Source organism: Chelonia mydas, chromosome 2, assembly GCF_015237465.2.
Source record: "Chelonia mydas isolate rCheMyd1 chromosome 2, rCheMyd1.pri.v2, whole genome shotgun sequence".
In the NCBI taxonomy this organism is placed as follows: domain Eukaryota; kingdom Metazoa; phylum Chordata; order Testudines; family Cheloniidae; genus Chelonia; species Chelonia mydas.
The window spans coordinates 24,310,977-24,338,483 of NC_057850.1; the positions used below are offsets into that span (position 1 = coordinate 24,310,977).

Here is a 27,507-nt window from a genome sequence, read left to right on the forward strand (position 1 = left end):
CAAGACTGTTGAGTGTCAGGTTCTCTCAGAACTGCCTCGAATGGTTACTCCCAGATATTAACACAAAACATTCTCACAAGGTTGATATGTCATTAAGCCACAGGAAGAGACATGGGCCATATTGTGCCATAAATTTTTCAATGGAACTCAATGGAGGATTGTGTTGAAAGACTCATGTCAGCATATGGTTCATGAGAAGGAAATGTTTTTTAAATACCAGTAAAGCACATCATTAGTCCCTTGATCACATTACATGATTTACTGTATATTATTTGCTAGAAAATGTTTACATGTTTAAACAAAATTTATGAGCATATATAATATATGCAGCCATATTTTCAGAATTATTAATTTTGGGTGCTATGAGGTTTGCATGTCCAACTTACAAAACCTTGAGTGACGTGCTGGCTTCACTGAAATCAAAGAGAGTTTTGCTATTGACTTCAATATGGCCAGGATTTCACTATGTGCGTCGGATCTGTAGAGATGCTGAAGTCAATGGGAGCATTGGATCAGCAACACTCCTGAAAATAAGGCACTAGGTGGCTCACATTGGTGTTTGCAAAGTACTTTGAGACCCTGACTGAAAGATGCCATGAGACTGACCTGGTAGTCTTTACACCTATATTTCCACTGAATTCCCAAAGAATGACACTAGACAGGTATGACCGTGCGTACCATGATTTTCACCCTTTTTATAAGACTGTGATAAATTTTGTACAAGGTGTGCCCTGTGAGGTATGGTTTGAAAAACCTCAGTCTGATGAACATTATTATTCTGATGAAATGTGTGTGGCAACATTGTATGTACAGTTATAAGATTCTATTGTGTTACAGTCTTATAACATGCTCCAAGTTTAAGGGCTTGTCTACACTGGCAAGTTACAGCGCGGCGCTTTCTCGCTCCGGGGTGTAAAAAAACACCCCCCGGAGAGCAGCAAGTTCCAGTGCTGTAAAGCGCCAGCGTAGACAGTGCACCAGCTGTGTCCCCAGCGCTGGTAGCTGTGCCCTTCATGGAGGTGGGTTTTTTAGAGCCACCGCGACCACACAAGCCACATGAAAGCACTGCCGCAGCAGCGCTTTAGCACTGACAGTGTAGACTAGCCCTAAGAAAATCATGCCCAAGCCAGATTATCAAAGACAGCGATTGTGGAATCTCCATCTTTTCCGAGGTTTGTAAGAACAGGTTAGACAAACAGCTGTCAGGGATGTTCTAGTTTTCCTTGGTGCACAGGGGACTGGACTTGATGACTTCTCAATGTCCCTTCCAATCCTACATTTCTATGATTCTATGAATCCATGTCACACAGCACCTGCCATATGCTACCTCTCTTTTCTTGTTATATTAAATATTTATATTACAGTAGTTCCCAAACGCCCCAACTGGGACTTACTTGATCCCCATGGTAATAAGTACTGTGCAAACACAGAAAAGAGGTAATCCTTGTCCCGAAGGGGTTGCAATCCAAAAACATGCAAACTAAGCAGACGGGATGGGGATAGGGATAAGGATACAATGCACAAGTCAAAGGAATCTACTGAAGTCTTAGCACAGATTTTTTAGTTACATGGACTTAATTTTTTTTTTTTTAAGTGGAGGAAGAAATGGGGAGGAAGGGATTATGAAAGAGGAACAGTCAAAATTTGTCGCTTACCTAGCCATGATCAGGGATTCCTGGCTGAGCCTAACCATGGTTATCTCAGAAGGGGAGAAATACAGACTCTCAGTTCGGCAGGTTCCAAGCCATATATAAGTCAAAACTAGGGCTGTCGACTAATCGCAGTTAACTCACACGATTAACTCAAAAAAATTAATCGCGATTAATTGCAGTTTTAATCGCACTGTTAAACAACAGAATACCAATTGAAATGTATTAAATATTTTAGATGTTTTTCTATATTTTCAAATATATTGTATTCTGTGTTGTAATTGAAATCAAAGTGTATATTATTTTATTACAATATTATTTTATTAATATTATTAATATTATTAATATTACAAATATTACAAATGATAAACAAAAGAAATAGTATTTTTCAATTTACCTCATACAAGTATTGTAATGTAATCTCTTTATCATGAAAGTTTAACTTATAAATGTAGAATTATGTACAAAAAATAACTGTATTCATAAATAAAAAAAGGTAAAACTTTAGAGCCTGCAAGTCCAGTCAGTCCTATTGCTTGTTCAGCCAGTCACTCAGACAAACAAGTTTGTTTACATTTGCAGGAGATAATGCTGCCCGCTTCTTGTTTACAATGTCACCTGAAAGTGAGAACAGATGTTCGCATGGCACTGTTGTAGCCAGCATTGCAAGATATTCACGTGCCAGATGCACTAAAGATTCATATGTCCCTTCATCTTCACCACCATTCCAGGGGACATGCGTCCATGCTGATGATGGGTTCTGCTCAATAACAATCCAAAGCAGTGCAGACCGATGCATGTTCACTTTCATCATCTGAGTCAGATGCCACCAGCAGAAGGTTGATTTTCTTTTTTGGTGGTTTGGGTTCTGTAGTTTCCGCATCTGAGTGTTGCTCTTTTAAAACTTCTGAAAGCATGCTCCACACCTCGGCCCTCTCAGATTTTGGAAGGCACTTCAGATTCTTAAACCTTGGGTTGAGTGCTGTAGCTATCTTTAGAAATCTCACATTGGTACCTTCTTTGCATTTTGTCAAATATGAGTGAAAGTGTTCTTAAAACAAACAATATGTGCTGGGTCATAATCCAAGACTGCTATAATATGAAATACATGGCAAAATGTAGCTAAAACAGAGCAGGAGACATACTATTCTCCCCCAAGGAGTTCAGTCAAAATTTAATTAATGCATTGTTTTTTTTAACAAGCATCATCAGCATGGAAGCATGTCCTCTGGAATGGTAGCTGACGCATGAAGGGGCATATGAATGTTTAGCATAGCTGGCACATAAATACCTTTTGGCACTGGCTACAAAAGTGCCATGCGAATGCCTGTTCTCACTTTCAGGTGACATTGTAAATAAGTAGCCGGCAGCATTATCTCCTGTAAATGTAAACAAACTTGTTTGTCTTAGCGATTGGCTGAACAAGAAGTAGGACTGAATGAACTTGTAATGCCTACATTGTTTTGTTTTTGAGTGCAGTTAGGTAACAAAAAAATCTACTTTGTAAATTGCACTTTCACGATAAAGAGATTGCATTATGGTACATGTACGAGGTGAATTGAAAAATACTATTTCTTTTGTTTATAATTTTTACAGTGCAAGTATTTGTAATAAAAATAATAATATACAATAAGCACTGTACACTTTGTATTCTGTGTTGTAATTTAAATCAATATATTTGAAAATGTAGAAAAACATCCAAAAATAGTTTAAAAATTTCAATTGGTATGCTGTTGTTTAACAGTGCAATTAAAACTGTGTTTTTTTAAATCATGATTAATTTTTTGAATTAATCACATGAGTTAACTGTGATTGACAGGCCTGCATGCTATGATTGTTTAACAGTGTGATTAATTTTTTAATTGCGCTATTAATTGTGATTAATTTTTTTAATCGCTTGACAGCCCTAGTCAAAACCCAACATCTTAGGGCTTGGCCACATGATGCGCACCAGAGGGCTGTAAACTATAGAACAGTCTAAAGTTTAGCGCTCTAGTTGTACTGTGAAGACCCTTCCGAGGTGCTCCAAAAGGTACCTTGTGCGTTGCTGTAGTCCTGTAAGTAGTATGTTAATGCACACTCACAACCTTTTAGAGTGTGTCAGCATGGTCTACACAGGACAGCTAGAGTGCAAAACTTTAGAGCGTGCTACAAGTCACACTCCTTGGGTGCACAATGCCGCACATGTAGACAAGCCCTTAGACAACCAATGAAGACCGGGTCACCTGAATAACAAACACAAAAACAGAATAATATTTGTCTCAAAGGCCAAAAATATTTCTGAAAAAAGAATTCCAAAAGACAGACAACACAACAAGAAAAAAAAGAGCCTTGGAAGAACCTGATCCTGGATTCCTTGTGCACCCTATACTCTCACTGAAGTCAATGGGAGTTTGGAGTATGCAACAAATGCAGGGGAAGGCCCTGAGCAAGTTAAAAAAAAAAGTACTTTGTTGTATTCAGTGTTTATACCCAAATTATCTGCTTCAGCTGTCACATCGCTCACAAGAAATTTGTTCTTAACTTTTTATTTGATAGGTCTCTGTCCAGTGCAAAGTGCCTCATGATAGGATTGCCATCAATTCTTTTATACCTGTTACTCCTACACCAAGTATTAATATATAATTAAGGCTGAGATTTTAAAATGGATATTTTTAGTGAAAGTCACAGGCAGGTCACGGTCAAAAAAGAAAAATTCACGGAAGCCGTGACCTGTCCATGACTTTTACTAAAAATATCTGGGACAAAATGGGGATCTGCAGGTCCCCACATGGCCTGAAGGGGGCAGCTGTGCAGGAGCTAGGAGCCCCCTGCAGCAGCTGGGGGCTGTGGGGTACTCCTGCTGCTTGCAGCTCAAGGGGTCCCCCTGCTGCCTGTGGGGGCTGTGGGGTCCCCCGCAGCCCATGGCAGCCGGGAGCTGTGGGGTACTCACGCCACCCGCAGCTTCAGGGGCCCACAGCAGCCGGGAGCTCAGGGGTTCCCCCCGCTACTCCCAGCAGCCAGGAGCTTGGGAGTTCCCTGCCACCACCCATGGTGGCCAGAATCTCAGGAGTTCCCCGGCCACCCATGGGAGCCAGGAGCTCAGGGGTTCCCTCATCACCAACAGCTCTGGGGGTTCTCCCGCTGCCTGCGGTGGCCAAGAGCTCTGGGAGTTGCCCGCCACCCACGGCGGCTGGGAGCTGCAGGGGCCGCCAAAGGCAGCAAGGGTACCCCGCCAGCGGACCCTGCAGCTTTCTACCAACACAGGCCGAAGTCACGGAGGTCACTGGAAGTCACAGATTCCTTGACTTCTGCGACTAAATTGTAGCCTTATATATAATGTATCCCCCTGTAGGGAACTTGCTTTTGTTTTGCCACTCTCTATTCAGTAGTTAGAAGACTAGGAAACAATACCAATACCAAGATTATACACCCCTGCTCTATCCCTAGATAATTATCTGTATGGTAGCACCTAGGAGCCCTAGTGATGGACCACGACCCCATCATGCTAAATGCCATAAAATGCAGAACAAAAAGACACTCCCTGCCCTTGGAGAGATTAAAATCTAATTGTGCTCCTTTCTTTCTAGGAGTTCACTGTTTTTCAAGTTTCTCTCATCCTCTATAATAGCCACGAATAATCTACTGAAGAGCCATGTTTCAGATTATTTTTCCCATTGTTACGTCGCCTTTTTTTCCAAAGTTTTGTCTAATTTTATTGTCTACCCATGTTTCTAATCTCACTAAGTCCCTTATTATTTCGCTAGCCTCACTCTGGTTTCTAGTACGTCCCCATTTTGTAACATGCGTGAGTTGAACAGATGCAGACGACATGTGGGCAGCCCAGCTGTGTGACATCATATTATACCCCCTATGATTAATGAAGAAGTTAAATCAGACCAGACCTAACCATAACTCCTGAAGTACTTTACTGGACACTTTCCTCAATTTGATGTCACTTATAACTATCCTTTACTTATGGTCTTTCATACAGCTTTAAAAACCAAGTGATAATTCTCATATCCAAGCTCATTTTAATTGGATTTTTAAGGGTAGACCCTTATGGAAAAGTCCTATAGAATTTAATACAAAATGATTTTTGAACCCACCTATAGAATTAAAAAGAGAATCATAACCCTCATAGAGAAATCCGTGGGATGGTTAACTAAACTTTATACAAAGGACACTAATCTCTATTAAATGCTATAGATTTAGAAAGTAATTTCTATAGAATTCTATTTCACCATTATTATATTGTATAGGACTTTTCCATAAGGGGAGCTTCTATAATACAGCAGAGACACTGGCAGATCCTAAAACGGAATGTTTTTAGTGTTGTGCTTTAAAAAAGGAGTTCAAATTTACCAATGTTATCATTTGAATTAAGTCAGCCAACACTATGGAGACCACAGGAATCTCTATGTTGACTTGGTACATGATTTGGCTCATCTTTAGTTGGGTTTTGTAGTGGCATTTAAAAATATAAAAATGTAGAGTCTGTAAAACCATAATTTACATGGTGGTCTGCTATCTGCCCTTAGCAGAAATGATTACTTTCCAGCATAATGCAGGGACAGACTGGATAATAACACTTCGTGAATACCAGCAGATGAACACAGTTGCCAGAAGAAAGGAGATTCCCATCACACAATGCATTGGGCACCTAGACTTCTGGGCTTTATTCTTAGTTCAGCCAGTGGCTGGCTCCCTGTGTGGTTTCTATGAGTCACTAAAGCCAAAATTTGCAAGTTTGGGTATCTAAAGCTAGGTACTTTTATAACCCACAGGCACCTAAATAAACAGTGGCACTCAGAGAGCAAGATGGTGTTTAGTTTTCCCAGATTCCTGGGTGAGAGCTGAAGCTGATTTTGGTTTGTAATGTTAGGAGGAACCCTTAGACATAGAACGCAGCCTTGGTGGTGCTGACACCACCTGACAGAAGGATTACATCATTCTTAGGCTGACATAGTGTGTATTTGATTCAGACAAAATCTGAACATCTGAGGTTTTTTCCTTTTACAAAACCAACCAAATAGAGCTGCCCTCACTGAAATATGTTGACAGTTATAAAGAGATTTATAACTATCTGTAGACACAAACAGACAGATACACCATTACTGCTTGCAACTCACACTTTATTACTACTTCTTTGGAGAACAATGAAACACTAAATATTATGAAACTCTTAAGGCAGAAACATCTGCCACAGTTTGACAGCACCTGTAAGCCCTCTAGGTACTGAGCTAAATTGGGATATTGAGCTGGAAAGTTCTTAGGGGAGCAGAAAAGATGAGATAAGAGAGATATTTTACAGGAAAGCGTTGATTACCCTTCCAGACCGAACTAACACCCCTATCTTCCATCTCTAGTATTTATCACACATCTAATTTAAAGCAAAAGTTCCAAACATGAGTGTTCAACAAAAGGTGATTTTTCCACATTCCACTAGTACTAGCTAAATAAACTGAACTGAAGCAAGGGCACTACTGAGGTTAAATTTGCCTCTAAAGCTGCTGACCTACAGCAACCTTGCAAATGTCCTGATATATGCTGCTCTAGGGCCTCATTCTCCAAACTGTTATGCATATAAGACACTTTATATGCTCTATTATTTTCAGTGGGTTACTTGTGTGAGCAAAGTTATTCCTGTAAGTAAACATTTGCAGGATTGTGCCCATTGAGCCCATCCATTTGTAGTATGGAGCCATCACAGTAATATTAATGAGAATATAATTCAGAGTCCAGTTAATTAAACTCTTCAAACTAGCAAATTAGGTTTCCAGCAGCAACTCAAAAGTGTTCCCTTCCAGTAGTGGAATCTCAATCTTCAGCTAAAACAACTGAGCTCAAGAGAAGAAGTGACATGAAGGAATGGAATGGAACAATTCATGCCAGACATCCTAATGTGAAGGTGGGGTCATCCCCTTGCTGACTGACAGTTGGTGAAGGATATTAATGGAGATGCCAGCTCCAAAAATATCCCTATAACACTGAAACAAAATGAAAATTGGGGGGGGGGGGCAGGATTGAGAAAGGATTAAAAAGATTCCCTCAGGAATTAGATGATAATGCAGAGGCCCCTCTCCCCTAGTCCCACATATTTGCAATTAAATGGCAGGAGATCCATCCACCTCCATGAGGGAAAGACAGGGTCACCCAATCCTTAGCAACACACCTCCTCCCAGGTAAAGTTGTGTTCAATAGTTCTAGACTTCAATGGGCTCCTGACCCCTCTTGCAGCTGTGCACAGCTGTCACAACTCTTGTGCACTAGACAGCCCCAGCAGCATGGCAGAATTACACAAATCCCACGAAGATATACAGACATGTTACTGAATAAACAACCACCAAAAGATGTGCTCTCTCGTCCCTCTGACCACTACCAGAACTCTGTTTGATGGAGGTTGGCTTTTAAAAAGGTGCTTTTTGACCTTTGACAGCAAACGAACATCTCTCCTGGATACGTTGGCCAGCTGTGGGACCAGCATTCATGCCATACCAGGTTTATCCATAGCTATAAAGCACCCATCACCATAGTTTTAATTCCTGCAAATCCACCATGACAATCCTTCAAAGTGCAACTAAATATGGAAATCTATCTAAGGTGATTATGTGGCCTCCATTACTGTAGTATCTGAGCAGCTCACAATCTTTAATGTATTTATCCTCACAATGCCTCTGTGAGGTAGGCAAAAGCTATTATCCCCATTTTACAAATGGGGAATTGAAACAAACTAAGTGACTTGCCCAAGGTCACATAGGAAGGCTATGGCAATGAAGGGACTTAAATCCTGCACTCCCAAATCACAGACTAGCGCTCTAACCACTGGACTGGTCTTCCTCTCTGCAGCAGTGCATATGGACAGCATCCTACACATTTATTTATAGACATTTCTATAGTGCTAGATTGAAGTATGGATTAAAGCCAAGATGACTGGAAACACCATTAATACATAAAAGTTCTTTTAACTTCCCATTCCAGTCTATAATATGATGTTCACAAGTTGCTCTTTGACATATGAGGTCAGGTTGCAGTATAGACCCATTCTAGTGTTAATGAGAATATAATTCAGAATTCACATTATAAATTATATAGGTATATATGGAGAGAGAGAGAAAAAAATTTACCATGCATTGTTGACTGGAATCTCCTTTCCTCTGGCAACTGTGTTTTATGGTATTTGTGTACTAGAGGCTGTACTAGTACATAATTTGTGTTACAGAGTTGTTACCTCATCTGCAAAGCTTACTGTAGTGTAGAAACAAAGGAATGTACCTGAGATGTATACCAAGTAATTACAGTTTATATCATCCCTTGAAAGAACTTTTCCTGAGATTCACACAGCAGCATTGTGCAAAGAGATCACACTGGAAAAATTTTATTATGAAAGAAAATATTCATCAAAACAATAAAAGCACAGTTGTGTGGAGAGACAGACAGATGTGCCTTTTATTCTAAGGGAAGTTTTGTTTCCAAATATTACAGAAAGATTTACAATACTGTTGGATGATATATAGTTTACAATTATAGTTTATAGTTATAGTTTACAACTTTAACTGCTAAAGATTACTATTAATTATTATACCACTTCATACATGGGAGAAGAGGAAAGGTCCTCTCATGGATTGGTAACTGGTTAAAATATAGGAAACAAAGGGTAGGAATAAATGGTCAGTTTTCAGAATGGAGAGAGTAAACAGTGGTGTCCTCCAGGAGTCTGTACTGGGACCAGTCCTATTCAACATATTCATAAACGATCTGGAAAAAGGGGTAAACAGTGAGGTGGCAAAAATTGCAGATGATACAAAACTACTCAAGATAGTTAAGTCCAAGCAGACTGTGAAGAGCTACAAAAGGATCTCAAAAAACTGGATGACTGGGGAACAAAATGGCAGATGAAATTCAATGTTGATAAATGCAAAGTAATGCACATTGGAATACATGATCCCAATTATACATATAAAATGATGGGGTTTAAATTAGCTGTTACAACTCAAGAAAGATCTTGGAGTCATTGTGGACAGTTCTCTAAAAACATCCACTCAGTGTGCAGCAATAGTCAAAAAAGTGAATAGAATGTTGGGACTCACTAGGAAAGGGATAGATAAGACAGAAAATATCATATTTCTTCTATATAAATCCACGGTACACCTTCTCATAACACAAGAACTAGGGTATGACCAGGGCTGGCTCTACCATTTCTGCCACCCCAAGCAGTGAAAAAAACTGTCGCCGCCGAATTGTGGCCGCAGACGGCAGGAGAGAGAGAAGCTGCTGTCGAATTGCTACCTCAGCCGGCGGAAAGAGAAGCTGCCGTCAAATTGCCGCCGCCGTGGAAACTCTGCCGCCCCTTTCTGACTGCCCCCCCAAGCACCTGCTTGGAACGTTGGTGCCTGGAGTCAGCCCTGGGTATGACACCCTGGCACCCCAGTGTTCACCACTGTCATGTAATTAGGATATGTTTTGTACAAAGTCTGCCTTGTGAGGTATCATTCTAAAAGTCTTGATCTGCGAGACATTGATATCTTGTTGGATTGTATGTGTGATCATCGTATGTGAAATTATGAAGTTTGGCTATGCATGTGTTACTGAAATATGTTGTGAGGTTGAAAACACCCACAAGCAGCCTTTCAGGTACAACAGTAAAAAGGACAAACAATGTTAATGGCTTATTGAGGAAATACACACAAGCACCAGGATTACCTCAGGAACTGTGTACAATAGAAACCTCTCAGAGATAGCACTATACAATGGGAACTGTTTGAGCCAGATCACAGCAAAAGAGCTCTCCAGCAAGTGGGAAGAAGATATAAAAGGGGGACAATGACATCATGATAGGACCTCACTCTCCCTACAACAACACCTGAACAAAGACTGAACACCTGGAAACGCCTGAGGAACAAAGACTGAACAGGGGGGAAGTGATGGTCCCAGGCTGGAGAGATTTCTAGCCTGTGTATGAAAACCTGGTAAACCCAATCTGCGAAGCCAAGGCAGCTCGTGCCTTAAGAATCCACCAGCCTGTTTATCACTCAGGATGAGAATTTGCTAATTCATATCCTACCTATCTGCCTACAAAGGGCCAAACTCTGTATTCCTTTACTGAGTAAGACTCCCATTGAAGCCAGTGGGAATTTATTAATTGTTCAGTTAAGGACTGGAGAATTTGACCTCTTGGGGGATTTGATAGCAGCCTTCAACTACCTGAAGTGGGGGGGCTCCAAAGGGAATGGAGTTCGGCTGTTCTCAGTGGTGGCAGATGACAGAACAAGGAGCAATGGTCTCAAGTTGCAGTTGGGGAGATTGAGATTGGATATTAGGAAAAACTATTTCACTAGGAGGGTGGTGAAGCACTGGAATCGGTTAGCTAGGGAGGTAGTGGAATCTCCATCCTTAGACGTTTTTAAGGCCTGGCTTGAAAAAGCCCTGGGTAGGATGATTTAGTTGGGGTTGGTCCTGCTTTGAGCAGGGGTTTGGACTAGATGACTCCTGAGGTCTCTTCCAACCCTAATCTTCTATGATTCTATGAATAAAGAAAAAAAAGTTTCTAAGTAGCAGCATAGAACAATGCATAAAGAAGGCAAACGGATTAGTGCACAGTAAAAAAGTGTGACTAAAACTGAAAGAAATACATAGTGGCTGAGTGTCTATGGTAAAGAAAGAGCTTTGCAGTATATGCAAATATTTTAAAATCATTTTATGAAGCTGATGTTTTTGTAGTTGACTTTTCATCATTTTATAAGCAACTCCTGAATAAAATATGGGATGAGTTTTGCTCATGCTTATACTAGTGCTGAGAGAAATTTTTCACCAAAAAACATTTTTTCCCCCACACACAAAAATGAAGATTTGAGTCAATCAAAACACTTCGCAAATATTTTGCAAAATTGTTTTGGTAAGCTAAAAAAATTCTGAAACCCCCCCTCCATGTTTTTATTTTTTGATTCAAAACTACTTTGTTTAGAAAGTTACTTCTATTATGGTTTTCAGAAAGCACAAAAAACTAAAACAAAATGTTTTGTTTGACCTGAGATTAAGGTTTTTGATTTTTTGGAATGGCCAAACTGAAAAAGTCAGTTACTTGCACAGCTATAGCTTACACTACTGTAAATTCTTGATTCAGAGCAACATCACTATTCAGGACCTCATAAAGCATGTGCTGGACTTTAAGCAGATGCTTAAGTTCCACTGAAGTTAAGCAAGTGTTTACATGCACTCCTGAACAGGAATTAATTTAAGAACATGCTTAAATGCTTTACTGAGTTGGGGCATTTTCCAGGGGGGATAAACTGAAGGCAGTGGGGATAAACTGGTGTAAGTGAGAGGAAAATCTGGCCTGCATGTCTTAGGCCTTGTCCACACTACCGGGGGAGATCGATCTAAACTATACAACTTCAGATATGTGACTCCCCTTGTGCTTCTCATTCAGGTGGAGTACAGGAGTCAACGGGAGAACAATCTATGGTCGATTTAGTGGGTCTTCACTAGACCCACTAAATCAACTGCTGATGCATCGATCACCATGCGTCGATCCCCCAGTAAGTGTAGACAAGTCCTTAGTTTCTTTCTAACAGGTTGTAAGAAATATCTGAAGCGCTCAGAAAAGCTTTTTGAAGAGAATAGGGCATGGATGTATCTGAGAATCTATGAACCGCTGTATGGACTGAAACAGAAAAACACTTGTGGAGAGTTGTCGGAAAAAACTAAAACATCTGAAGAAGCATAGAATGTATTAACCCCTTTTCTTGCACAGAAAGGAGCTTTGTGCACAAACTGGCTGGAGAACTGACCAGGTACAATTGCTGCAAGATGAGTGGGCTGAAAGAGGTTGAGATTCTGTTAACTTTATTTGGAGAGTGAGAAAGCATTCCTGACACATTAATGTGTGTGTGAAGCAGACAGGGTCTCTTGTTCTTCTTTCTGGAACAATTAGAGTGGAAAGTTTTTTCTGGGTGCCTGCATTAAAGAGCTCAGACCTGCACTCCTTACTGAGGGACACCACCCCTTGAAGTCAAAAGATGTCTCAATAAATTGGGAATGCAGGATCATGGATGAGGCACTGGACCTACTGAAGTCAGTGTGAGTTTTCCTATATTTAACTGTGCACTCCTAGAGCAATCCTATCAGACTAACATGGCTGCTACTCTGAAACCTATCAGTTAAGTATTTTCAGCCATAAAATTCAGTGATTGACTTGCTTTTGTCCTTTTTACAAACTCCATAGGTAAGCTAAGAACATTTTCTAAGAGGTTCTAACAGCATAAGGTAGCTGCCACATATTCTGCTCTCTCACACAATGTCAATATTCAGTTCTACCATACTTTATTAAAAAAAATATTGTTGTTCATTAACAGCTTTACCTCAAGATGTTGGGTTGGATTCTCTGCTCCACCAAGTTCAAAACCAGCCAGAGGGTTGCCCTGGAGGATTCTTCAGCCTGTAAGAGGAATCTCTGGATATGTCTACACTGCAATAAAACAACTCGAGGGCTGGCCCGTGTCAGCTGACTTGGGTTTGCGGGGCTTGGCCAGTGGGGTTATAACATTGCAATGTAGGCATTCAGGCATGGGCTGGAGCTCAGGCTCTGGGATGCTCTGACAGTGTAAAACTGTCAGAGGCAGTTTAGCTCCTTCCTGTGCCAGCTGCCCATGCCATCTGTGGTATAAGGGGGAGAAGGGAACATGAGAAGAGCAGTGTATCATGGAGCTCCACTACACCTGATATACTCCACTGGCACAAGGTCTGCCTACGTATTCTAGAGGTGGAAGTTAGAACAGCAGAGTGCGTACTCTAACTTCCAGTGGCCACATGGCAGAGGATGAAAAGACACTGTAGCAGCTCCCTGGAATTGCTACTTTGTGATGCATCCCACATGCATCAGGGACATTATTTCTAGTCTTAAAGTGTCAGAATCATCTTGAATTGCAATACTAGTGAAGCTCCTATAAGTCAGTCTAGTTTCTGCCCAATGCTCTCTTTCAAAGCATATATTCTACTATTGAATACCTTTCTCATACGATTATTATAGCTTCAAAAGTGATCTTGATCAACATGTGTGTTCGCGTGCATGCACTTTATATTATATAACACACACAAATTCTTTCAGTCTATTTCGACTGCTATATTTGAGGGGTTTAATTATGCTTATATTAATATCCAGATTTTTAATTTTGGCTTGAAGCAATTTATTGCTGGTCTCAGTTCATTTAGTCATATTCAAAAAGCATTTAATATCAAATGTCTAAGCATCATTTTTTATACTTTACTTTACCATGTTATTTTGTTCTTAAGAATGTTTTAATCTGTCTTTCCCTAACTCCTCCTTCATTTCTTTTGAGCTCTCTCAAATCCAGAAGTATAAACTAAAGTGTTTAGCTATCAACTCGTACAATTTGGATGACATTATTCTTCCTGCACCAATGTACCATTCTAGGTTCACTTCTGTCCTATGTATTTTACCACAGATGCAGTCGTATTCTACATAAAAGGTTTTTGCTAATGCTGTCGTCCAACTCCCATTAAAATCAATTGGCCTGAATTGCCATTACATTAAATAAAATCTGCACCTGTACGAAGTGAAAGTCTGCGCAAGGTTTAAGCCAGTGAAGAATCCAGCCTAATGATATCTTTATGTTGACTTAAATGGGGTTGGATTGGGAACAGAGCTGTACTGAATTAAAGTCAAGATCCACAAAAATAGCTACAAATAGGGCAAAAAAGTGAGCTATTTCCAAGTTTTACTTTACCCCAGCACACACCCCAGCTTCACAGAAAACCCTCAGACAAGACCAACAGTTTTTCATAGAAAACTTTTGCATTTCTTCTGAGCATATGGCACACTTCCATTCTGGTATTCAGTACTAACCATCAGTATTTACATGGAATGTGAAGACCTTCAGAGAACTAAAGCAAGTTCTGAAGTTAAAAGATTTAATAATTTTTTTTAAAGGACTGAATCATGACATGGGGATGCAACAGACCACAACTTTCTTGTGCCAGCTTCATCCTCCTTTCTCCAAACTTTGCAGATAGACTTAGTTCTGCCTCTACTTCTGGTCTTCCTGAAGGGTGTAGTAGATCCTCTCCTGAAATCTGGCTCAGGGACCTTCTCTCTCTCAGCCAATTCAACACTTTCTTCAAATGTTATTACAGGCCCAGCTTTTTCTCCCTGGCCTTTTTCACTTCTTAAGCCTCTAAACAATCACATCTTCCTTCCCTAACCATCTCATTTCCCCCAGCTCCCAAATATTTGACATTCTCCCAAATACTAGGTCAGATCACCTCCATCCATATTACATCAGCAGATGCAGCTCACAGTTTACAGTACCATACATGCTAGTGAACTTCTTTCCAGAAACTTCTTTCCAGTAAACTTCTTTACATTCTGTATGGAACGTGAAGACTTAGTGGCAAATTGATATGAACAATGCTGTACAAAACCAAACTGTATTAATTTAGATACTGTCTTGTAATTCCTTGCATAATGACAGGTTTCAGAGTAGCAGCCGTGTTAGTCTGTATTCACAAAAAGAAAAGGAGTACTTGTGGCACTTTAGAGACTAACCAATTTATTTGAGCATAAGCTTTCGTGAGCTACAGCTCACTTCACCCATTTTTTCATGGTCTGTGTGTATAAAACATCCTCACTACATTTTCCACTTTATGCATCCGATGAAGTGAGCTGTAGCTCACGAAAGCTTATGCTCAAATAAATTGGTTAGTCTCTAAGGTGTCACAAGTACTTCTTTTCTTTTTGTCTTGTAATTATTTAACAGACATATAGGGTATAATCCGAAACCCACTGAAATCAGTGGAAAGATTCCCATTGACTTCAATGATCTTTGGACCAATAGCATAGTGCTTGCACTACCACGATACAGAATAAAATGGTACTGGAGAGGTGAGAATCTTGAAACTGTCTGTTTATTGCAGAAAGATTATCTCAAGCTCTTCTTGCCCTTGCTTGTTCTGCATAACATAGATAACTGCGAATGGAAATAATTGCCTTCAGTGTTATTTCTGAAAGGAGGATTTCTTTTAAGAATTCAGAACCAACAGGAAGCTATGTTATGTGTTAAATGCAGAATGGATTTTATTGTATGTGCTATATATACTGGAAATGTTTCTGATGACTAGCCCAGCTGCATTACCGTCCAAGTCTGCTAAATTTATTTTTGTTAATCTGTAAAGAATCTCTCTCTCACACTCAAAATCAAAACATCTAAAATAAAACTTGTGTAATGACACATAATGACATGTAATGCATGCATAAGACAGACATTTGTACATTAAAATCAGGTAGTTATGCAAGATTGATTCTAGAGGGCAAAGTAATAAAATGTGACAATTTCACATCAGTTCCAAGCATGAAAGTCATATTTAATTCTGTCATTATTATATATATACTATGTTGTATATTGAATAATGAATGGAAGTGCAGAAATCAGGCAAGACTATCTGTTTTATGCAGGTTCAAAAGAATACTTTCAATTATTATTCATGCTGTTTAGTTTTAAAAAACTCTGTTTAAAGATGAAAAATAGTACAGCAAAGTAAAGAAAATTTTCTATTGTAGCTAATCAAATATCCAGGGTGAATAAAATTGCCTTTTACTTATATTTAATTGCTATAATTGCCATCAATGCAATTAAATGCAGATAATTATCTTGGAAAACAAGTGAAAAAAAAGTCATTTATCTGTAATGAGGAAAATGGTCAATGTAATGGCAGAGTTATATATTTAACTGGTTATTAATGTGACATCACAAAATCATATTTTTTGACGTTCTGACCTTCTGTAGATGGAGATGGTTTACTCCCGTACCCTTGACCTTCTGTACCCTTGACCTTGGATTTACTTGATGTTTCCTTCTTTCTTTCTAGATCTTTAACTACAAAGATAAAAGGAAATGTATCAGACTGGGAAAAGCTTAGTTAAATGTATTGTATTCTTCCCCCACACCAGAATCTTCATGCAACATTTGTACAATTTGCTTATGCAGAAAATGGCAGTTGGGTTGTTTGTTTTCTAATCTCAGTCATGTTCTTGGTGGGTATTGGTGAGAGTGACTCCTCACTCAGAAGAGTCCCAGCACAGGGACATCAGTATCAGGACCTAAATTGTTTCTACTAGCAGAACCCAAAATTTAGGAGAGCCTTTGGTGATGGAAAATCTGCCCAGAGGAAAGACACAGGAGTGCAAACCTCCTGCTCCACCACCCCAGAAAATTGGCCAGGATGGCTAGAGAGTGGGAATGGGTCAGGAGGACAGAATTCCTCTCCAGTCTCTGGCACCTGGTGAATTCATGCCAGCTACTATATCCCTCCATGAAGTCCATGCCTTGGGCTGCCTCCTTCCTGCCTTCTTCAGGGCACCACACACTCCCACAGGAGTAGGACAGGTCCATAGCTCAGACTCCCATTGTGCCTAGCCCTCACATGGGCTAAACAAGTTAGGGGTGGGTGTGAAGGCTCCTTACACCCTTCCCTCATCCATAGCAGGGAGAATTCAGCCTGTTTAGTGATTCCCAACTTTGTATTATAGGCCAGAGGGATAATTGTGATCATCTAGTCTTTGCATCACCCTGTTCTTCCCACCGAGAAATATTGTGGCAATATCACATCTGAAGCCTATATGAATGCAGTTAACTTTGTGCGCGATATAGTTTTTCTACAACAAACCCTCTCAGAATTGTTTTAGGAAACTAATTGGTGTTAACATCCATGCAGCTGCCACAGTGGCTAATGATCTAATATGCCACCTTGAATAGCTTTGAGTCTTGCCAAGAAGGGATGTGTTTTTCCTGTGGCAACAGACATACGTACTTATAAAGAACAGAAAATAAATTCTACTCAGATTAAAGCCTTTAATTTATATAGGGCTGATTTATGACCAGCATTGATCATTATTTATATTATATCGTGCATAGAGGCCCCAGCCAAGATCAGAGCCTCCTTGTGCTAGGCATTAACACATAGTAAGAGACTCTCACTGCCCCAAAGAGCTTACAAGATAAATAGACATGACAGGTGAAGGGTAGAGGGGAAATATTATCCCTGTTTTGCAGAACTGAGACCAGAGATATTAAATAATTCACCCAAATTCCCAGACACTGCCTGTAACAGAGCCAGGAATTAAACATAGATCTGTTGAGTCACAATCCAGTTCATAACCCCAGGACCATCCTTCCAATCTCTACAGTGCTGCACAGGGAGTAAGGGAGATACAAGTCTCCATTCTACAGTGTTGATACCTACATTGCAGGTTCCAGTGTGTGGGGGTAGTGGGCGGAGAGGGGAGCAGCCTCTGCAGGCCTGCTATCCTCTCACCCTCACCCCAGAGCAAATGGGAGGCAAGTGCATGAATCCTGGTGGAAAATAAATGGAGTCTTGACTTCTTCCCCAGCACACAATGGCCAGCACAGCTGTGTGGGGGCAGAGATGGGATGCCATCTCTGTCATGTCAATACCAATAGCAGATTACTTACCCCAGGAGCAAAGTGGGAGAACTGTGATTCAGAGACAATTCTCTCCTTTGTCTGCTCTTGGAATAGTGAATCCACACTCTACCCTTTACTCAGGGCAGACTGAGACCCTCATGAGCTAGCCCATGATTAGGTTATGCCGGCCCTCGAGCTAGGGGTGTAGCTTCCAGGTTGGGTAGACATACGTGCGCTAACTTTGATTGAGCTAGGACGCTAAAAATAGAAGTATAGCTGCAGGGGCACAGGCAGTGGGATGAGCCAGCCACTCCAGTATGTACCTAGGGCCCCAGGTAGGATTGTACTCAGGGCGACTAGCCCATACTGCCACCTGCACTGCCATGGCTACGCTTCTATTTTTAGCACACTTGCTCAATCAGAACAATTCCATCTACCCGAGCCAGAAATTACACCTCCAGCTTGAAGTGTAGATGTACCCTAAGAACATCTGGACTCACATCTTACCCAGCCAAATCTTGCACTGAAGTGAAAGGGAGATATTGCCAGAACACAAAAAAAAAAAAAAAAGGGAGAGAAGGGGTTCAAAAGGGAGCTACATAGATTCATGGAAGATGGGTCCATCAATGGCTATTTGCCAGGATGGGGAGGGATGGTGTCCCTAGCCTCTGTTTGCCAGATGCTGGGTGACAGGGGATGGATCACTTGATGATAGCCTGTCTGTTCATTCGCTTTGGGGCACCTGGCATTGGCCACTGTCAGAGGACAGGATACTGGGCTTGATGGACCTTTGGACTGACCCATTATGGCCGTTCTTATGTTCTTATGTAAAGGACTTCATGATTTGGCCAACTGCAAGTGTTGCTTGAGTAAGGTCTGATTTGGCTTCAATAGCCACTGACTCCAGTGGCTGCTGAAGATGTCTACACACAAGACTGGTCTCCAAGTGGTGAACAGAGCACTAACTTGAGAGACTTCTCACTAGAAGGCAAAAAAGCAAAGTAATTCTGTCAAAGAGCTGGCCATTCTTCTACAGAGACTACCCCTATGGAGTTGAAGACATTGTTAAAAATATTGCCTCTATAAAGCTTTAAAAGCCAAAAAAAAAAATTCATTCACATATTTGCAGGATGATGAAATTGAATCTATTAGTGCATCTGTTCAATCTACCTCTTTCAGACAAAACTCCATTACAAGGCCTTAATTATTTTACACCTTTTTATTCTACTGTGATTTGTAAGCTATCACATAAGAATTGCATACCTGATCATGTAAAAGAAAATATAAATTATCCCAAGAATAACAGACTACTGCAAGCTGTTAAGATTTCTGTAGGCTTGAAAAAAGAAAGACAAAAAACTTTGTACATTAACTAGAACTCAGAGTTTAAAATGCTGATGTGTTCAGTGTCCTGCTAGTCTCTCATGATTTTACTCTGGCCCCCCTTTCCCCTCCCCAAAAGTGCCTTGGAATAGTATAGTCTTCCACAGTCCCAAGAATTAGTCATCACTTTGTCATGGGGGAAGAAAAAGCCATGAAAATGCAACATAAAAAAGGAAGGACTTGCATACACATTGTATCTGGCTTCATTCATACAGTCATTATGCAGTCAAATGGGATCCAAGTCTCACTACAGCCAATGAAAACATGTTGCAGCTAAAGAAACAATATATTAAATAGATTGTAACCCCGGCATTCTAAAAATCAAGCTGCCAACTCTGCTTCTCCTGTGGAATACAGCCAGTTACGAACAACCACAGCTCATACTTTGGAAGCTTGAGTAGCCATTCTATAGGTTTTTCTTTAATGCTAAAGTAACCTGTGGTTTTGCGGGTTTTGCAACCAGTGGTATTTAAAATAATAAATACAGGCACTGGGGAATTCCGAGAAGGACTTGACATGGCCTCTACATCAAGTAATCAGCATCATGTGCTGGAGAGGATAGGAGGGTGGTCTAGCAATTAGAACAGTGATTGGCAGACCCCATTACACGGTTAGAAACCTGAAGCACCAGCACCTCAGATACTAAAAATGTTCACAGACTGTGTTTTGTAGGAAGGGGATTCAGGAAAAATTACTTCCCTACCCCCAGGCTATCTGGTCTTTGGTTCTGTGGACTAAATCTGTCCTGATCTGTCTTTAATTGAGTTCCAGGAGGGCTTGGCTACACTTAAAATGCTGCAGCTGCACTGCTGTAGCACTTCAGTGAAGACAGTACCTAGGCCACCGGAGGGGTCCTCCTGTCGGCCTAGGTACTCCATCTCCCCGAGAGGCGATAGCTAGGTAGATGGGAGAATTCTGCCATCAATCCAGCACCATCTACACTGGAGGTTAGTTTAACTGAGTCACTTATGGGCATGGATCTTTCACACCCCTCGGAGACATAGTCATACTGACCTAATTTCCTAATGTAGATTAGGCCTGAGATGTAAATCAGGGCAGAAAGCTCACCTAACTAATCAACACACCCTCAGACAGAACACATTTATCCTTTTCTGTATATACACCGGACCCTCGCTAGAACGCGGGATTTGGGATCCATGCACGGTACTGCGTTAATGCAGGGACCGCTTTAAAATGAATTGCAATTAAAGTAATTAAATTTGGGATCCATGGCCGCCACCGCGTTATATGTGAATTCGCGCTATATAGACGCGTGTTCTAGCGCGGGTCCGGTGTATTTGTTTGGGTTTTGCAGGATCATATGCTGAACATATTAGGCCAGATTCTCAACAGGTGTAAACTGACATAGCGCCATTAAACAGAGCTGTACTGACTTACACCAGCTGAGCATCTGGCCTATTACATGTTCAAAGTTTTAAGACTTACCCGTGGCTTCCCTGACCCCATTCTAAGAATTACACTGGAAATCCATGAAAAAGTGAAGAAATAAAAAAAGATATTCCATTCATTTCCTCCCATTCACAATTCCCTTTTTATGAGTCATGGGCTATTTTCACAAGGGAAAGGAGAAAATTAAAGGAAATGTTAATAGCCCAAAGTTTTTAGTTTAGAATCCCTGCTACTAAGATTTCTTGCATGATGTCTGATAAAGCCAGACTTTGTATTACCAGGTGTACTCCACTGAAGTCAACAGACTTGCACCTTTTTACACCTGGCTGAAATTGGCTCTATGTTCTCTATCAGTCTAAGTATTCATAACATGCTCATCTCTGTGGTATCTGAGTACACTGCACATATATAGATTGAAGAGGTATTTGGTAAGACAGTGCAATACGTGAGATATAATATATGCATACAGATACATACTTCTGAACTGCCCTTGTGCTGGCTTGCTCTCTTGGTCTTTATTGGATGCAATAATCTGAACTGCATAGCTTTGATCTGGAATAAGACCTTGAATAATTGCTTTGGTTGCACTGTTTTGAAGAGTTAGTTGATTGGTTTTTCCACCTGCAAGGAAACAAAAGGAGAAATAAGATCAGCGGCATAGTAAATAGTGAATGCTATGATAAGGTAAATCGGTACATTTTAAACCACCTAAACGTATACTTAAGCGACATTAAGTATGGTAATGACCAAAGTCCAGTCACTCATCACTGGTTGTCTATTCCAAACCCTTGTCCCTTTGGAATGACACAGAGGACACCCCAGAAAAGCAGGGAGCCAGGTGGGCTGACATACTGTGTCCTTAAAAGGATGATCTCATGGGATGTACATTTTCTCCAAAACCTAACATGAATAACAGGTAAGACCTGGCTATGTACACACATGTGAAAGCATGCACGCATGCACACACACACAGGAAAGGCCTACAGGAAATGGACGTCCTGGAGAGGGGACAAAGTGAGACACAGGAGAGGAATTGGAAGGCCACCCAGGAAATTGAGCCATCTGAACTAACAGAGACCTCTGTGGGCATTACTCTGTTCTGGAAGCAGTCCAGAGACTCATCCCCAACTGGGAATGTGGACATGAAATGAGAGGCTGGAGGAATAGGACATCATGAAGTAGACCTTGACTAGGAGTGAAAGGAGATGACCAGGAGGCCTAGCTGATATCGGCAGCATTCCAGAAGCTCTGAGGAGAAGTGTTGCAGTGACCCTGGGAGGCACAGATAATAGAATGAACTACTGGGAGGAAAGCAGCTACTAGCTAACACCATGAACCGTGGAGAGTGGGAAGAATCTCTCCAGAGAAGCAGAGACTGCATTCACAAGCAGGGACAGTCCCAGAGTGCTGAAGCCAGAAGGACTGTGCTAGTGAAATGCAGAGGCCAGTGGGCCCAGTAAGACAGCCAGGAAGCCCAGCTCAAACCCACTGTCAGGATCACATCTGGGATGTGGGCAGTCATGCCTAATGGTCAGAACCATGAGGGTGGCCAGATTAGAGCGGAGTCAAGAATCAGGGCTCTGTGGGTGTATTTGAGACCACAGCCACGGGTCAGAAGCCAAATGGAAGAGCCAACGGGGAGTTGGAGATGTAGTCAGGAAGTAGAGCCAGGGGTATTGAGGATGAGAAGGGAAGGAACTGGAAAGGGCACAAGAGTAGGCTGGATAGGAGCAGGCAGGGACTGGATGGGAGCAGGTGCAGGAAGCAGGATCAAGCACAGCTGCAGCATGGGATGCATTGAGCAACAATAGAGTTCTGGCGGCTACTGGCTCAAGTAGGAGTTTAAATCTGCCCTCCACCAGTCAGGAAGTGCAGTCAATCAGGCAGCCCCTGCCAGGTTCAGCTGTGCCCAGAGAGTTGCTTGGAGACTGACCCTGCTCTACCTGGATCCCTGACACCCACATGGAGAGAAGGGGAAAAAAAGCAATTTGTAGTGAGTGGCAGCTATAGGTCTGTTCTTCAAATGAGGCCAAAGCAGAGCAACTGAAACAGGAAGGGGCAGTTTATAAGAGCAGGGAACTGAAGAACTGCAGGTAAGAAAAATCCAATGCAGAAGTTAATCTGATCAAGCACACTTCAAGGGGCCAGCAGCTCTAAAAGAGTTTTGCTGCAACAGGACAGTCAACACATAGGAACTAGCTGCAGAAGAAGTCACAGTAGTTTTCAAGTGCCCTGGCTTAAAGGAATAGGAACCAGAAAAGGCTCTAAGGGGGGAGAGAGTCTTGCATAGGGTTAACTCAGCAGAGAAATGGATCATAGTGCAAAAGGATACAAACCAATGAGCACTGAACCCATGATCCGAGACACTAGGAATGAGGTGGGAGGAGCTACATATGGGGAACTAGCTGTGACACGGCTAGGCAGGTAATTGTGGGGAGGGAGGGAGTGAGCAGTCTATAAACTCAAAGCCTAAAAAGCAATTTTCAGCATGACTGAACCGTGAAGACTCATCTGGGATTTGAGTCTCCCACGATCAGTGGCAGGGTTCAAGCAGCTGGGAGTGAATTTCTAACTTTTTAAAATACTTAGGTAATAGTCCTCAAAGGACATACTAAAGGAGTTTGTTTTAGTTGTTAGGCAGAGGAAGGGAGTGGCCTAATAACTTTTCCCAAGCATGATCCAATAACCACTAACAAGGGCTCAGCAGCTGCATTTTGTGCATTTCACTACTCCTGCCTCAACCCATATGCAGGCTTTGAGTGCAGGGTAGTGGGCAGTAGGGCAAGAGGCACTGAAGTGGCACCAGCAGTGTATCGTACTCAGCACTGCCCACCAGTGCTCACCACACTCCCTTCTCCATCCTTTTGCATACCACTACTAGACTGGGCCCTAATAAATCTACCACTGCTTTAACTGAATGTACAAACTATCCATGTTGCAAATTACCTTGAGGATTAACATTTATTGGAGACCCTCTGCCGTCAGCGGACTGCCAAAGCATACCACATTCACGCTATCAAAACTGCTTACACTCTTTTTCCTTTTGCCCATCTGACTCAGCGGCCATTCATTCCTTTGGAATTTAATACCTTTTAGCACAATAGCTGACTTAACTGCTTCATGTCACACATTGTTGCAACTTTTGTTGGTTTGTGGGTTTTGGCACATTTGTATTGCTTTTATATATCACATGTCTGCTCATCTTAAGGTTGAAAGCCAGTGCAACAGTAAAATAGGGGGAGGAAAAAGAAAACTATTGCTTTCTCGTCAAGAAATTGCTACAGCTGTTCTTTTTCACTGTCCAATCTGTAAGCTACATTTTATTCTTCAAAGTAGATTATATATAAATGAAACAACAAAGTGCAAATGCAGTTTGTAGACCTCACATTTATAAATTTCAAATGAATACATTATAGTCTACATGTGGTAGTTATTCTAAAATAACTAAGCTATAGTTTAGTTGTCTTGGTACTAGGAATAACAGTGTGGATATAGTGCGAAAATTTGTTTCTGGTTTCTTCAGCAACACAGTTTATAAACATTTACCCTCTCCTGATAGGGGGTCTGTAGGATAAGGGCTACATTAAGCATGACTAAAATATTATGCAGACTGGAGAAGATTCTGAACTAGTGGATTCTGAACTCTTAGCTGCATTGACAATGGAACTATAAAAAATTATGCCAGTTAAGGACCTGCCCCTCTGCCTTTTACTCACTTCCCTTGTTCTGACTGCCCAAAATTCCCATGGACATTCACAAAACTTCATCTACTGACTTTTTTGGGGCACTTGCTATTTCCCTGTATACGGCAAGAAGGACAGAGGAGGGGATGCTCACAGGGACAGCACCAGAGGTGGAGCTCGCTACCGATGATGAAGCACAGAAAGTATCAGTCAGTTGACTCCACCCCCTGGACACTCCAGACATCTGCATTCACACTGGCCTCCAGCTGCAGTGTGGCAAGTTGGATTGATCTCTCTCCTGCTGGACAGCCAGAGCTCCTGGTTGTCCAGAGCCAGCTCAAAGTCCCCAAGTTATGTGGAGTGAGCCCCAAAGCAATAGGCGGCTGCTTTCCTCCAGATCACCATGACAGCATAATCACTGGACCTAAATGAACCAAATATGTTTATAGACAAATGTAAATATTTTTTACCTGAACTTGGAGTGACAAGAAGCTTAAATCCAGTAAATTTCCCTTTAGGGGCTTTCCATGAAATCTGTACACTGTCATGAGTGACTAGATTATACCTTAGTCTTGTTGGTGGAGCCACTGTAAGGAAAAAATAAAGAGATCTTACTGTACAGTACAAAAAAAAGTATTTATATTAATTTTTAAATAAATGTTAAGGAAAATACTTAGGCAAACACACGCACACAAGTTTGACAACACAAAGGATGCAAGTTATTCTAAATGTCACATAAATAAGCTTATTAGTTTGTAAAATAATATTAATCCCCAAGGTGCCTTATTTCCCCCAAAGACATAGCCTTTAATTTACAGGGGGAAAAAACCAAAACTACTGACTTTACAAAAGACAGAGACAAATGGTGTTAGATGTTAAGACTCTAGTTTAGCAAGCAAAGCTGGTTATACAAAATGCTCTTTGTTAATGTATAGGAACTAAAATTGATCTTCCTTCTTATTTGGCAATATGCCTTTCCTAGCTCTTATGCCGAATATCATGGGTTTTTCATTTAAGTCACTCAGGGCCAAATTTTCAAAGGCTTGTGTGAGCACAAATGTCCTTCTTGCATGTGTATTTTAGGCTGCAAGCAAGGGACAGGAAATAGCACATTTTTCAAAAGGGTGCCTGCAGAGCTGCAAAAATGGAGCATGCAAACTGGTTGGGTCATGGGCATGGCCTCAGTAGTTAATGCACATTCATCCCTATCAGAAACCAGAATTGTCCTGGGCCCCTCCACGGCTAACTTAGATGTATACAGGCTAACCAAGGTTCAGGCAAAGGCAATCCAGGCACTGTAGGTGAAGCCAGCCTCTACTGACTTGTGGATCATCAACTATAGTTCAACATAGTAGAAGTTGGAAAGGATGGAAACATGAAGGGATTGTGGGAGAAAGGGGCAGGTGGCATTTTAGGTGCCCAGGAACAAGCAGAAATTCCAGACCTGTGTGCTCTGAGGTGACCAGAGGAGTGGAGGTGGCTGAAGTAGAGGGAGGATGGCAAGGACTATCAGGGGCTCTTCACTTGAGTCAGCAAGGCAGTTGCATGCCTGGAATACTTTCCACTGTGTGCTTTTGGGCATGCAGCAGCAGTTAGGGTACCATACCGGTTCACTAGCTTACTCTAATATATTATTAGCATATGCCAGTGGTCTCCAACCTTTTTACGCCCAAGATCACTTTTTGAATTTAAGGGAAACCCAGGATCTACCCTGCCCCTTTCCTGAGGCCCTGTCCCTTCCCCAAAGCCCCACCCCACTCACTCCATCCCCCCCTTCCATCACTCGCTCTCCCCCACCCTCACTCACTTTCACTGGGCTGGGGCATAGGTGTGGGGTGCACAAGGGGATGCGGGCTCTGGGCTGGGTTCACAGTGTGGGAGGGGGCTCTGGGATGAGCCTGGGGCAGGGAGTTGGGGTGCAGGAGCAGGTGAGGAGTGCAAGCTCTGGGAGGGAGTTTGGGTGCAGGAGGGGGCTCTGGACTGGGGCAGAGTGTTGGGGTGCAGGAGGGGGTGGAGTGCTGGCTCTGGGAGGGGGGTCAGGGCTGGGGCAGAGAGTGTTGGTGCAGGAGGGTGTTCAGGGTGCTGGCTCCAGGAGGGGGCTCAGGGCTGGGGTGCAGCCTCCCACCAGGCAGCACTTATCTCCGGCGGCTCCTGGTCGGCAGCACAGCATGGCTGCTGCTAAAGCAGGCTCCCTGCCTACCCAAGCCCCATGCTCCCAGAAGGAGCCAACGCACCCCTGCGGGGGGAGGGTGGCACATAGCTCCATGCACTGCCCCTCTCTGCAAGCACTGCCCTCGCAGCTCCCATTGGTCGCAGCTCCCTATTCCCAGCCAATGGGAGCTGTGGGGGCGATGCTTGCAGGCAGGAGCAGTGCATGGAGGGAGACCCCTGCCCTACTGCCCCTGGAGCCACACTGGCTGCTTCCGGGAGTGGCGTGGGGCCGGTGCAGACAGGGAGCCTGTCTTAGGGAGATCGCGATCGAATGGGAGATCTTCTACGATCGACCACTCGATTGCGATCAACTGGTTGGTGACCACGGGCATACGCTATGGTCTTGTAATGACTTGTGGTTGCCCAGCCCTGTATGTACAGCCTGAATGATGTGCTATTTATGAAAATTGTCGTACCAGGCACCTAGGCAAGGTAACAGTACAGGAGAATCAGCCCTAGTCTACACTGCAGAGTTAGTTCGATGCAAGGAAGCTTACACTGACCTAATCCTGTAAGCGTCTACACTAAAATGTCGCTCCCGCCAGCGTAACTCACCTGCTACACCGACTTAATTCCACCTCCACAAGAGGTGTAGTGCTTAGGTCGATGTAATGAGGTCAATGCAGTGTCAGTGTAGACACTGCGTTATTTATATTGACTGTTTCTGGCATTCAGAAGCCTTCCCACAATGCCCCGCACTGTCAGTTAAATCGGTGCAAGCGCTCCTGGTGAGGACACGCACCACCAACACAA

General features: G+C 42.1%; 1 protein-coding gene across 4 annotated transcripts in view; it reads right to left on the reverse strand.

Moving 5' to 3' along the window:
• COL14A1 (collagen type XIV alpha 1 chain) overlaps positions 1-27,507 on the reverse strand; it is a 165,626-nt gene that overhangs the window by 126,170 nt on the left and 11,949 nt on the right. For 3 of the 4 annotated variants that reach the window (XM_037892070.2, XM_007063395.4, XM_007063396.4), the window contains exons 3-5: positions 25,014-25,130; positions 21,338-21,481; positions 16,421-16,519 (exon numbers count right to left, since the gene is read on the reverse strand). The exons of the other annotated variant lie outside the window; for it this stretch is intronic. In XM_037892070.2, coding sequence (XP_037747998.1) covers positions 16,421-16,519; positions 21,338-21,481; positions 25,014-25,130 — 360 coding nt within the window. The remainder of the gene's footprint in view (positions 1-16,420; positions 16,520-21,337; positions 21,482-25,013; positions 25,131-27,507) is intronic. 4 annotated transcript variants of the gene reach the window in all.